We start from the raw sequence: 14,800 nt of genomic DNA, 5'->3' as shown, positions 1-14,800 counted from the left end.
TTTCGCATTTCTCATAATTTTGCTGAAAACTGTTCTAGAAACCATCACATTCTTTCTTCTCCACGGGTTTTCTTGTTACTTTTTGTATAGCTGTTATTTGTTTAGTGCCTTTTCTGAGCTAATTCTGTAAAGTTTGCATCTTTTTTGGGTATGATTATTGGAGTCTACTCAGTTAGCTTGTTGTTGTTAAGTGCTGTCAAGTTGTTTGGCCTCTTAGTGATCCTTTATAGGGTTACTGAGGTTGTAAATCTTTATGGCAGCAGAAAGCCTCCTCTATGTCCTGTGGGGAGGCTTACAGGTTCATACTGCTGACCTTGTGGTTCTCAGTCTAGTGTTTATTTTCCAGAGCTCCCTTGAGTAGCCTAGTGGTCCTCTAATGATTACATGGAGCCCCCCGTGTAGCTCTGTAAAATAAGCACTAAACTGTTAGCTGTAAGGTCAGCAGTTCACATCTGCCAGTTGCTCTTGGAAACTTTATACAGGGTCACCATGAGGCGGAAACCAACTTGATAGCACAGAGCAGCAGCAGGCGGGAATTTCTTTAAATGCCTAAAATCAATAAGTCTATCTTTCTTTGTTGAGGGACTATATGTCCATTTGGGGTACACCTGTAACATTTCACCGGGCAATTTATACCTCTGTCTTACCTTTCATTTTTGCCTACCAAACCTTAAGGTTAGCCAGATGTGAGATTTTAGTGCCCTCTCAGGGATTCCTGAGCATGTACACAATTCTGCCCATGTTCCTAGTTTTTGGGAGTATGTCAGAGCTTTTCAGAGCTTTCCCTTTTAAACTCCTTGGCTAGTGTGTTGTTCCCTGCAAGTGCTGTCACCTCAGGTAGCTATGATATATTCAGCTATTGTGTCCTTCTCACTTTCCGTGGGAGCCTGTAATACTTGGAAAGTCTCACTGATATAGAATAAGAACCAGCCTTTCCAATGGGATCTTCCATAAAGCCACCAAACTCCTGTTGGGGATGAGACTCAGAAAGATATTTAGTCCTGATACTGGGTAATGTATCTTGTTATTTTTCAGGACTGTTGCAAGGATGGGAACAAAGCTCATTGTTTTTGCTGACATTCAGTTGTTTTTCTGTGCTTAATGCTCTCCTGGTAACTTCAAGTCTTTGTTTAATTTCCGGAAGACTGAAAGAGTGACTAGGACACCTTTTGTCTTTTTCCCCATTGCACTAATGGAGGTTCTCACTCTGCCATTTCCACTGATATCACTGCCATCAGTTGTGTAATGGAGGGTCAGAGATTGAGATTCTGGGTACTCATGATGGGCAGAAGGCCTATCATATGCCATCTCTCACAGTGAAGCTGGGTCATTTCTGTTTACTAACAAGCACCTTTAGCTTTATTGTAGTTTGCCTTAGAAAAAGTACCGTAATTTATAGATTTTGTTACAGTGAAATGAGCAGCAAAATCATTTTTCATTCTTTCAGGGACTTAATTATGCGCTTATCTTTGCGTTTAAGTAAATTCTTTGCAGTTTTAAGAAAAAGAAATTGGGAGAAACTCTTTGATGTTTGTTAAACTGCTAGAGGCCAGTGATTTGGATAGTATTTCAAAAGGTTGTTCCTATTCTGTGATAATAAAACGGGTGGGAGACATCCAGCCTGCGGGGTATAAGGCCCACGAAATCATTTGGTTTGGTCCTGCCAAGGCAACTGTAGTTCTAGCTATCACATCATGGGTGAGCTATTTAAATGTTTGGCCAAATATAGCAGTCTCGTTTTTAATATAATTTTGTATGGCCCATGAATGATGCTATTAATTTTGGCAGACAAAAGGTTCCCCACCCCTGGAGTCCTGGTGTGGCGCTGTGCTGGATTGTAAAGGTGGTTTGAACCATTGTAACAACAACAATCCCCATATTAAAACAATAACTGTTTTCTCCTTGTGATTTATTTTTCAGGGCACCTTTGATGATTATTTGGAATTATTCCTGCAATTTGGTTATGTGAGCCTTTTCTCCTGTGTCTATCCATTAGCAGCTATTTTTGCTGTGTTAAATAACTTCACCGAAGTCAATTCAGATGCTTTAAAAATGTGCAGAGTCTTCAAACGTCCATTCTCAGAACCTTCTGCTAATATTGGTGTATGGCAGGTAATTATGTGAGAAGAGGATGATTCTTTAAAACAAAGCCAAAGCCCAAATGAGACAATATGATTTAACTACCAAGGAATGGGGGCTGGGGGAAGAATGTAGGGGACCTGGAAGAAAGATTTGGGTAAACTGGGGTTTAGCCTTTCCTTTTTCACAAACCAGCTTTGTGACCCCAGTTAATTTTCTCTGGGCCTTGCTAATTTCTCTGGGTTTTGCTTTTCTCATTTTTAAAATTTGGCAGTATGAAACTTTTCAAGTGTGAAACTCCAACTCTGAACTTAAATCGTTCCTATGTTTTAATCATTTTGCAGCCATTGTGTTACTCCACCTAGTTGGAGCGCTTGAACTATAAACTGAAAGACTTGGTGAGCGATTGCCTCCTGAAAGCTCATAGCCTTGAAAATCCTATGGAGTGCAGTTCTCCTCAGAAACATGTGAGGCTGCCATGAGTCAGAATCAGCTTGACAGTAATTTTTCTTTCTTTAAATAAAACATAACTGTTAAAGAATCCTAATTATGTTTTCTATGCGAGAAAAAGAGAGTACACCTTTTCAATTGCCCATGGAATATTCACAAAAAGTGACCAGATGTTTGCGCAAGAGAAAACCTGCACAACATCCACAAAGTTTAAATATTACAGACTACATTTTCTGATCAAATGCAGTAGAACTAGAAGTTAACAATACAAAAACAAAGAGCCCCTACTATCTGGAAATTTAAAAATAAATAAATAACCCTATGTTAAGAAACATTTGGGCCAAAAGATAATAAGATTTGAAGTTGTGGAATTACTAGGAAAAATGATACTGAAATAATATATAAGAAGGTGTAGAATATAGCTAGCATAGCACTCAAATTTAAATTTGAGTCCTTAAAATACTAATACATATACTTGAAAGAATTAAATGAATAAGGCATTTGAATCAAAGCATTAAACAAAATAAATGGAAAGTAAGCCTCATATCGTAATGAAGTTATCTCAAAGTGGATTATGACTTTCAACATAAAAAATAAAACCATGGAAATTTTGGGGGGAAATAAAGAGAGAGTGATAAAATGTCTTCCAGATTCAGGGCAGGGCAAAGAGTTCTTAGACTTGACGCTAAAATCAGCATTCATAAAAGAAAATAAGCAATACATTGGACCTCATCAAAATTTAAATCTTGTTCTGTGAAAGCCCACATTAAAAGGATTGAAAAGCAAATTATAGACTAGCAGAAAATGTTTGCAAGTCATATATCTGATAAAAGACTTGTACATAGATTATACAAAGATTTCTCACAACTCAACCTTAAAAAACAAACATTTGGATTAGAAAATGGATAAAAGATATGAGCAGACATTTCACTGAAGAGGATATGCAGGTGGCATTTAAATAAGCACATAAAAGGATGTTCTATTTCATTAGCCATCAGGAACGCAAATCAAAGCCACAGTGAGATAGCACTACACACCTATCAGAATGGCTCCAATAGAAAGTGACAACACCAAAGCTGGCAAGGAGGCAGAGAAATTGGATCACCCATACATTGCTGGCCACAATGTGATTTTCAGAACTAGATCACCAGGCCATCCTTCTGAGGTGCTTCTGGTGGCTTTGAACTTCCAAACTTTTGGTTAGCAGCCAAGTACATTAACAGTTGGCACCCCCAAGGACTCATTGTATTGTGGTTCTCCAGATGATAACCAGGTCCCCATTGGTTAAGGTACAAGGAATTTCTATTATTTCTTATGACTGCATGTTAATTTACAGTTATTGTAATAAAAATTTGTATTAAAATAAGTAAAATTGTAGATCATCTTTACTTAAAATTGTTATTTTAAAAATATTAAATGAGTCAGTGACAATGGAACCAATTAGCATGTAGAAGATAAGGATGTTCATGATCACCTATAATGTCCAGTATTGCAGTTATTGTCCAACCTGATTAGACAAGTATAAAAGTTGGAAAAGAGATAAAATTGTGTTTGAAGATGATATGGTTTTGGTTTCTTTGAGAAAATCCAGAGACTCAGCTGGAAATTTGTTATAAATAATAACAGCATACAGTTATCTGTACAATTAATATATAGAAATAAGCAGTTTTCTTATTTGCAAATAACCATTCGAAGATACATGGAAGGAAACACCCTGTGTATAATTGAAAAAAAAAGACCTAAGAATAAAATGATCAGTAATGACAGTTCGATGAAGACTACATTTAAAACGCCAAAGAAGATTTGTACCAATGAAAAGACATGACAAGTTCTTGGATAGTAATGGTGGAAGATGGATTGCAAATTGGCTATAGTTATTCGTTTCTTCCTGTATCCATGCTGTTTACGCTGTGTCTTTGCAACTCCTCCTATCAAGGGATGGAATCTTTTAATCTCAGGCTGCCTTTCTGACTTACTTTGGCCTGTGCAACATGGTGAAACTGACACTTAATTCCAAGCCTAGGCCTCAGAGGCTCTGTGTACTTTTACTGTTTTGAATCCTACTCATACACCATCTGTACAAATCAGGCTAGTCTGTTGGAGGAAAAAGACATTTTCCTGCAGTAGCCATCCTAGACCAGTCAAGTCTGTCTCTGACTTGCCCCTAGCAGACCACAAATGCCTGAGCAAACCCTTCAAAATCAGCTTGTCCATGTGTAGAATCATAAGCTTTAAATAAATGGTGGTTGCTTTAAGCCATAGAGTTTTGAATGGTTTGCTCTGTTGCCATACTGACTTGATGTGGGAAAATTCAGTGACCTAAAGATGTCTCAGTCTTTTGAACAAATTGGAATCCTTAAAGGAATATGCGGGGTGACACTGTCAGAGGGGGTGATACCAAAAGGACATGACTACAAAATTTTTGTGCAGTGCTTCAGAAATTTATTATTTTTAACAAAAATATTCCTGTAGTTAATTATAACAGCAAAAACATGTTTCGTAAGCTCAGTATATACATGTTTTAGCTACAAGGTACAAATCTATGCTAATTTACTTTTTGAACTGTGCTGGATCCAGCCAGAGCAGCCATGATTACCCATTACAAGGACACTTCCAGTCATGTAGTTTTTTCCTGCAAACGCTACAAGCACATGCTGTTGTTTTCTTTGTTCCAGAGCTCTTATAGTCACTTGTCAAATTTTCTGGTGCTTTAGCTGCAATATGGTGGTAATTAATATTTGTGAACCTGTATCAACATTTTTCGAGACTGCAATAGTGTTTAATGGAAAAGGAGGAGAAAAATACTTAAAAAAAAAAAATATATATATATATATATATGGCTTCCTTTGTGTGTGTGTGTGAAAAATGTTCTATTTTTCATAATTTTGAAAGTAATAATGCAATGCAACATAGTTTTTAAAAGTTTTATTGTCACTCTTCTATAACCTAAAAAGTATTATATTTAAACAGTCTATAGCTATATTAATCATATATTCTGCGATTAAAATTGATAATAAGTATCTTTCAGGATTCTGTATGATCTGGTATGGGGTGGGGTGACACTCTGGATTACCACACTGGGCAACACCCACAGTAGTGATACCACTGCCCAGACCTTATTCATATGGCAGTTCAGTGCTGAGCTGCAGGCAGTGTCTCAAGAGAAAGTAAAGGACCCTTTCTCAAAGTAAACTGTATTTGAAATCTTACTACCCTTTTTGAATGTGAAACATTTTCTTTGGCAGCCTGTCTTTAGATTCCCATTTATAGGGACAAAATGATTTTAGCAGTGTTTTCTTCCAGGATGGTATTCCAAGTTCAAGTCCCTAACCATCTCCAGAGGGATCTAAAATACATTCTAACAGTAAAACTGTTTAAGCCAAAGAAAATCATAGCAAGACAGAGAAAAAGTTTACCATGTCCTTTGAATATTTAAGATGAGGGAGCCTTGTTTGACTTTAGATCATAAGCAATAAGGAAGAGAAAGTAGGAAAGCAGTCATTGCAGTTTGTATTTTTCCATATATATATATATATATATATATATAGTGGTGGTGGTTATGTGCTGTGGAGTCGGTTCCGACTCATAACGACCCTGCACAGAGTTTCCAAGGCTGTAAATCTTTACGAGGGCGGAAAGCCTCATCTTTCTCATATGGAACAGCTGGTAGTTTCGAACTGCTGACCTTGTGTTACACAGCCCGATTCATAACCACTTCGCTACCAGAGCTCATATACATATGTTTTTTTGTTTTTTTTCTCTTTTCTCTTAGTTGGCTTTTGAAACAATGAGTGTTATCTCTGTGGTCACTAACTGTGCTCTGATTGGGATGTCACCACAAGTGAATGCGGTTTTTCCAGAGTCAAAAGTGGACCTCATTTTGATTGTGGTAGCAGTAGAGGTAAGTGACAATGTAAGCCTCTCTCAAGTAGTCTCCACATCACATTCCTCTGTTAGCTCTAGAGCAGTGATGCCTCTGGTGGTCCATGACTAGCAGGCAATTCAGCAAGTTGCGCTTACTGGTAAGAAATCAGAGCAGTTCATAAAACACAATTGAGACTGTGCGTTCCTGGCGATTGTCTAGCTTTGGAGAGCAGTCGCAGTGATACAAACAAGAACGCAACCCCTCAGCCAATGAGTAATTCTTTCCAGTGTTGCATAGGTAAATCCTATTTGGAATAGGATTCTATGGGTTTGATATGTATTTTTAATCTATTTTTGGAAAATATTACTTCTACTTTCTTAAGCAAAGAAACCCTAACCTCATTTGCTACAGGTGTGGGATTCATAGTAAAACATTCTTGACATTTAAAAATGCAAAGTGTGGGAAGACAATGTCACATACAAAGTATAAGTAGTCTGTCTGTGTACTTTTTAAGTTTTCATGTTGTTTATCATGCTTCTGAATATGGAGTACTATCACTTACTGAAAATTAAACACTGACCATTGGAAGAATTTGTGGGGATATTTTGTGGCTAATGATTTTCATTGTCAGGGATAAGGTGACCTTTCATTTTTAGTTGAAGTGGAAATATATTAGAGTAGAATTTAGCAGGATCATTTAAATAAAGTGATGATTTATGTACCCAGGGACTCAGGACGCAGGGCTCATCAGAAAAAATGAAATCTTGACTTGTGTAATTCCATTGTTGGCCAAATACTATATTCTGCTTTGCTCTTTTCTGCTCTATTTGCATATTTGACAGGCATTTGCATTTATGGTAAGTTGTATATATAGAATATGTGTTTTGGAGAATGATTTTAGAAGGCAGTAACTGGGAGGGGAAAGAGAAAGGCTGTGGAAGATGAAAGTAGATCTGTTTTACATTTTGTGAGCTGAATAGGATTTTAGAGAGCTGGTTTCAAGGTTCAACTATGGAAGTGAAAGAATAAGACAGAGATGTCCTGGGTAGAGGGAGGCCAGCTGGCCAGGCTCCACATGTACCTCCTTAAGGGTCTGGCCTTTAGTCTAGGATCTTGTCTTTCCAGTACATTCAGAATTAAGTAGGTTTTTGGGACTGACTTGAACTTAAAACTTATGAAATTCATCAGGGGTGGATCAGATGCCAGTTAATTAATTTACATTAAGGGTATATCTTTCCAATGCCCTTAATAGTCTGTAAAATTAAAATTGAATTGATGACCAGAATATTTCTTGGTAAAGTTAGAACTAGAGCAAGGGGAATTTAGTAGTCTTCAAAGACATGGAAAAAAATGAAAAACCATTCCTGCGCAGCTCTATCGTGAGCCAGTCTTGGTGGTAGTTCAGGTGGAAGCAATGCTGTATGAAGCCACTTCTTGATTCTGTCATCACTTTTCCTTAGATTTGTGGTGGGCTCAAGTCTTTCTTCTTGTATATTACTATCATTGCTTACGCTACTGCTTTCTTTTGTATTTGGTGAAATCTTACAGGACCTAATCCTTCTTGCTGATTTGGGAGATTTACTGACCTAAGGACTATTCTGCTGATAGCTGATCTCCTGTTGCAGGCTGATTGAAGAGTTGACTTCTCATAAATTCATTTAGTCTGCAAGTTCTGGGGGCACGTTGTTGTTACCCTTTCTGTTCTAACCCTTTTGCTTCCTCTTAAATGTTTTGTGTCTTTATGTAGTGTTAAAGCACCTGGATTGCTGTCATCATCCAAAGTGGTGCTTTAGTATAGAACAGAAGGAAGTCAATATTTCAAAAATGTATGAGAAGAATCTGGTTATCTACAGAAAACTTAAAATGCTATACTGTAATTGCGAGTTTAGTCTTCACTTTCTTATTTTTTTCTTTTAACTATTTTAAAATAATGATAATTCACAGAAAGTTGCAAAGATAGTACTGAGGTTCTTCTATCCAGTTTCCCCCAATGGTTGTACATTGTGGAACTAAAGTACAGTATCAAGACCAAGATATCGACACTGGGACAGTTTGTGCATAGTTATTTGTCAGTTTATGGCACATATAGATTCATGTAGCTGTCCCAACAATTAAGATAAATCTCTATGTGTACAAAGATCTTCCTTGAGCTATCTTTTTTAAATTACCCCCTCTTAGACCCACCAATATCCCTTAACTGCTGGAAACCACTAATCTATTCCCCATGTCTGTGCTTCTGTCATGACTCATAGACATGGGGACTAGATTGTAAATGGGGAATATTGTAAAAATTGCATTATGTGGTATGTGATCTTTTCTTTTATAATTTATTTCCTGTCTGAGGAACTTACTTTAGCCAGTCGTTAAGGGTAGATCTGATAGTGACAGATCTTAGATTTTCTTATATGAAAATGATTTTTTCCTCTTTTGTTCCTAAAAGGTAATTTCACTGGCTGTAGAATTTGTGGTAGACATTTCTTTTAGCACTTGACAACTATGTGCCACTTCCATTTGGCCTCCATAGTTTGAGATGAAAAATGGTTGTCATTTGGACTGGTCTTCCTGAATAGGTAGTGTGTCATTATTTTCTGATTGCTTTCTAGATTTTTTTTTCTTTGTCTTTAGTTTTCTGAAATTTAACAAAATGGATATTTCTGTGTGTTTCTTTGATTTTAATCTTGTCTGGTGCACTCGGCTTCTTAGATCTGTAGGCTTGTGTAGCTTACCAAATTAGATAATTTTTCAGTTATTATTACTTCAAATACATGTTCAGCCCACACTCTTTCCCCTTTATTCTGGGACCCTGGTGATATGAATGGTGAATCTTTTGTTATTATCCCATAGGTCTCTGAGGATCTGTTTAATTCTTTTCAGCCTGTTTTCTCTGTCTCTTCAGAGTACATCAATTCTGTTACAGTGTCTGCAAGTTCATCACTTTATCCAATGTCGTCTCCACTCTACTTAGCCCATATATCAAAATTTTCAGTTCTGTTGTATTTAGTTCTATAATTCTTTCCTTTTTTTTAAAAAAAATTCAGTTTCTTGGTTGGAATTTATTTTTCCATTTATCTTAAGATAATTTATGTTGATTGTTGAAGCATTTTTGTGATGTGGTTGTTGTTAAACGCTGTCAAGTTGGTTCCAACTCATGTATAGTGACCCTGTATAGGGTTTCCAAGGAGCGACTGGTGAGCTTGAACTGCCAACTTTGAGGTTCAAACCGACTTTGCAGTCAAGCGCATTAACCTGCAGTGCCAAATCCTTGACAGATCACTCCAACAGCTGATTTGTCACAGTGCTATCATCTTCATAGTCATTCAAGGTAAGATTTTCATGGTTCTTTGTATGATGCGTGATTTTTTACTTAAGCGTGAACATGTTGGGTGTTATGATTTGTTGTTATTAAGTGCCGTTGAGTCCATTCTGATCCATAGTGACCCTGTATAGGTTTTCGGAAGAGTGGCTGGTGAGTTTGAACTGCTGACCTTGTGGTTCAAACCGACTTTGCAGTCCAGCACATTAGCCCACAGTGCCACCCCAGGACTCCTCTGCATCTTAATTAGATCTCTCTCTTTTGTTAAGCTTCATACTCTGACACCACTCTGGTACTGCATGTGTGCTGTGTGGTGGAAGGTCCAGGCTCCCACTAGGCTTCCAGTGATACCACACTAGCTTAGAGGTGGGGTGGGCCGATGTACAGAAGTGCTTTCTTTCTGCTCCTGAGGTGCCCTCCACTGACGCTAACAGCATAGCTTCCTTACTACCAGTGGTGATGAAAGTCCAGACACCACCCAGCAAGCAGAAAGAGGGATGCCTCCTTATTGCCTGGGCATGGCTGAAAGTTCAGCATCCCTGTCTGATCTCTACTGGTCAGGTTTCAGGGGGCTTGTTAACCATTTTGTGGGGATGGAAGTTCAGTCTCCCTACTCAGTCTTCCCTACTCAGTCTTCTCTGGAACACTTTGGTGTAGGGTACCTTGTTACATCCTAAGCTCCTTCTAGGCCTTTGCTGTCATGGGTACATATAGGGCAACAGTTTTTCCTGTGGCATTTGGCTGGAATAGAGAAGTTATTATATAAAAGGTTTGTTTCTGTCTTTCTAAACTGCTCTTTTCCTGGTCCTTTGAGGATTGTTTTTTATCAGTGTGGTATGTACTCGCTGGCATTTCTGGGTTGTCTGCTTCTTCAGAACCCTGTCTGTGATATGTGAGGCAGAAAGAAATTCCAAGAAAATCAGTGTCATGTTGTTCCCTGTGTCTCAAGGGTCCTACCTGAGCATCTTTTTTACCCACTTTCCTGATTTTTTTTTGGATGCTTATTTTATGTATAATGTGCATTTATATATTATGAATTTAATATTTATATGTACAATTTATATATGATTATTTTATATATATATATAATTTATATGTGTGTGTATAATATGCAGAGTCTTCGTGTGGCACTGTAGGGTGGTAAGCACTGGACTGCTAATCACAAGGTCAGCATTTCACATCTACCATCCAATCTTCTGAAACCCTACACAGAGTCGCTATGAGTCAGAACTGATTTGATGGCACTTAACAACAACAACATATAACATACAAGAAGACTTTGAAAAGTTTATGGGAAAATTCTATTATCTTCTAATTCAATCTCTCTCTAAACTTTTTGAAGCCACCTTGTAGATGGATATACATACATATATATTACATTTAAATGTTTTTAGCTGACTTAGCAGGAGGAATGGTGAAAACTCTAAAAGCAGAAATCCTTACTTTCTTGTTTATTATTATTATTTTTTTTTACTTTGAACTTAGGAAGACCTCTGTTTGGGCCAGGTTTGTTCACTTTCATTTTCTAAGTCTTTTTGACCTCTCTATCTCAATCAGATCTCTTGTGTTAGTCTCTCATTAAGTCTTGCATTCTCCTTCTTGGCACGGATCCCATATATAAGACAGACACTTAATTGTAGGTGTATGTACTTAATGTCTGGGCATAAGCCTCCTGAAGGCAGGGCCATGTCTACTTTTCAGTATCAGTCAACAAAATCACTGCCTGGATTAGTAGGTATGCATTTCAGTGTTTGGACGAATGTTAAATTGAGAAATTAGGCTCATTTTTATTTAAAAAGGAAAAGTAGCTAATGTTCATCTTTTGATATCTTTTTATACAATAGTAGTACTATGGCTTTTTTTGTTGGTTTCTATCCTTTAACATTCAATAGTTAGAGCATCGAAGTATATGATGGACACCTTGTGGGACACTGTAGGGTCAGCACTAGACTGCGAACCACGAGGTCGGTTGTTCAAACCCACCAGCCACTCATTGGAAATCTTATACAGGGTTGCTATGAGTCGAAACTGACTTGACAGTGCTTAATGACAGGAACAAAGTGTATGATACTGAATCTGGCACTTGGGAAAAGAAAACTTTGTACTTTTATCCTCCAAGACTCTACTTTTTAATGCAGTTGAGATGTGCCTATTTTATATACTCACATATATGCATGCACACACATATGTAATTCAGTATTTATACATACATGCATTATATGTCAATGTTGGAGGAGGAGGTGGTTGTGAAAATATGTACAGTCAGGAGTTTCATCCAAAAGCAGCAGACTGTTTGCTACCCTCATCTTCCTCCTTTAGCATATTTTGGGAAAACATGGATATAGCTTTATTCTGATTTCCCAGAGCAGTTGCAAAGGATAGAAACGTCCCACTGTCTTCTGCACCCTCCATTGTAATCTACTCTTGGGAAAGAAATTAGAGGTACCTGGCAACCTGAGGTGGTTGTTGTTAAGGGCCGTGGAGTCACTTCTAGCTCATAGTGACTCTAGCTCATGGGATATCCGAGGCTGTAAATCTTTATGGGAACCGAAAGCCTCATCTTTGTCCTGTGGAGCGGCTGGTGAACTTGAACTGCCAAACTTGTGGTTAACAGTACTTGTATTCATGCTACAGAGCCACCGTTCTCCCACCAACCTGCGTGATTGACAAAAGCACAGCAGTTAGCTGACTTATAGTCAGCTCTGACATAGGAGGAAGTTAGTTTTCAATGAAAATGAATTCATATGGTCAATGTCAACAAGTTGATTTTGACTCATAGCAGCCTCCTGTGACAGAGTAAAACTGCCTCGTAGGATTTTCTTGGATGTAATTAACAAAAATTTTTGTTGTTGTTGTTGAGAATATACACAGCAAAATATGCACCATTTCAGTAGTTTCTCCATGTGTAAGGAAGGCAGTGACATCAGTTACCTTCTTTGAGTTGTATAAACGTTTTCACTATCCTTTTCTGAGTTGTTCCTTCTCCATTATCATAAACTCATTGCCCCGTAAGGTTCCTATCTAATCTTTCTAGTTGCTGTTGTAAATTTGATCCCATGTAGATCGGAAAGATCAAGGGAGCGTAATACTCAAGATAGACATCTTTAACTAGTTACTATGGCATTGCAGGATAATGCACTGGACTGCAAGTTGGTTCAAGCCCACCAGCCACTCCTTGGAAACCCTGTACAGCTTCACTATGCATCAGAACTGACTCGACAGCACTTAACAACAACAACTTGTTTTAATGTAATTGCAGTACCTGTGATTATTCATTTTGTGATATATTGTTAGGTTAACTATACCTCAAAAGTTGGGTTATATTGACGCAGATTGGTATCAGAATAAATCCTCTCTGCTGTATTAGTCGTATTTGATGATTGATTTGTCTTTACTTTTTTGACTTCAGTATATTTGTGAGGATCCTCACTTTGGTTTCTAAATTGAGAATTTTCTGTGTCAGAACAAAATGAAGCTCAGAAAAAGTGTTAGTAATAACCAAAAATTTAGTAAGTTAGCTAATTTTATTCTAGCATTGCTGAGACCTTAGTGAATGCCATCTGGTCTTGTAAGGAATCCAAAAAGTGGAAAGTTTACAAATAAAATAGAAAATACCAGTTTTGGGTTTTCCATAAAAGTTTGTAAAATCATGTTGGAATTCTAATTCAAAATCCTACAAAAGATTCATCTAAACCACCAGTAGATCAAATTAACATTTATAAAGTTTCCTGTTTAATCTGCAAGTATATTTTCAAATTAGGATGTAAAATCTTAAAATTAATTTTAAAATAAAGTTAACTGTATTTCATCTTCTATTTTTTCCTGTAGTTAGGATAAAGCGTTATTACTTATTGAGTTTGAAAAATGCTTTTACATAAACTGAAAGCCATAAATGTATATAATGTAAATTTTTATATACATTTTTAACATCATCTTGAAAAAAGTGTTATATGGAAGTTTATTTTAAAGCTTTTTTTCTCCACTTAAATGGTGTGGCACTGTAGGATAAACACTGGACTGCTCACCAAAAGGTTGGCTGTTCAAACCCACCAACTGCTCTTACATTCAGGGTAACTATGAATTTGCACCAACTAGATGATTACACTCAACAACAACAACAATACATTTATGTAATTAGAATTTGTTAACAAAGGAAACAAGACTTTTAAGATGTAGCATTAAAAAATCGTTATATTGTGTTAGTGTTCTCATAATTTACATGTTAAGAAAGATTTAACATTTAGAAAGTTGTTCTAATAAAAGTACATCTTAAACAGATACAACTGTGAAATCACATTTTAAATTTTAAGATCTGTCATCGCCTTCAACCAGTGTATGCACCTATTCTCTGTTAAGCTAGAATAAATGCCCACCACCCACCCACTGTCACTGAGTCAATTCCAACTTACAGTGACCCTCATCCTTCTCCTGCAGGGCAACTGGTAGAGTTAAACTGCTGACCTTGCAGTTAGCAGCCCGACTCGTAATCCAATATGCTACCAAGGCTATCAAGGAGTATCAAATAAAAGGAATAGCAAATAAAATATATACACCTTTTGGATTGTATTCAGTATTTATCATATGTTTATGTTAACTGTTCATTGAGCCTTGCACTTTGACCTTTAAGTATCCAAAACATGTATTGGCTAACATTAATCACTTACTTGTTAAAATATAATTAAATAAATACATTGTTGTTGTTGTTGTTAGGTGCCATCGAGTCAGTATCAACTCATAGTGACCCTATGCACAACAGAACAAAACACTGCCTGGTCCTGGGCCAACCTCATAATCGTTAGGCCTGAGCCCATCGCTGTCGCCACTGTGCCAGTGCATTGCTCTGGAGGTCTTCCTTTTTTTCTCTGACCCTCTACCTTACCAAACATGATATCCTTGTCCAGTGACTGGTCACTCCTGATAACATGTCTGAAGTATGAAACACGAAGTTTGGCCATACTGGCTTCCAAGGAACTTCTTCCAACACAAAGTTGTTTGTTTTCTGGCAGTCGATGGTACTTTTAATATTTTCCTCCAACACCATAGTTCAAATGCTTCAATTTTTCTATGGTCTTCCTTATTCACTATCCAACTTT

At 37.2% G+C, this 14,800-nt stretch overlaps 1 protein-coding gene across 1 annotated transcript in view; it reads left to right on the top strand.

Moving 5' to 3' along the window:
* The window catches only part of ANO10 (anoctamin 10), a 272,952-nt gene that overhangs the window by 62,539 nt on the left and 195,613 nt on the right, over positions 1–14,800 (top strand). Inside the window, exons 9-10 of the mRNA XM_006868831.1 lie at positions 1,921–2,112; positions 6,302–6,430. Coding sequence (XP_006868893.1) covers positions 1,921–2,112; positions 6,302–6,430 — 321 coding nt within the window. The remainder of the gene's footprint in view (positions 1–1,920; positions 2,113–6,301; positions 6,431–14,800) is intronic.

The sequence above is a fragment of the Chrysochloris asiatica genome, unplaced genomic scaffold, assembly GCF_000296735.1.
Source record: "Chrysochloris asiatica unplaced genomic scaffold, ChrAsi1.0 scaffold00124, whole genome shotgun sequence".
In the NCBI taxonomy this organism is placed as follows: domain Eukaryota; kingdom Metazoa; phylum Chordata; class Mammalia; order Afrosoricida; family Chrysochloridae; genus Chrysochloris; species Chrysochloris asiatica.
The sequence above is the reverse complement of the archived record's forward strand: the minus strand, read 5'-3'. Positions and strand labels throughout refer to the sequence as shown.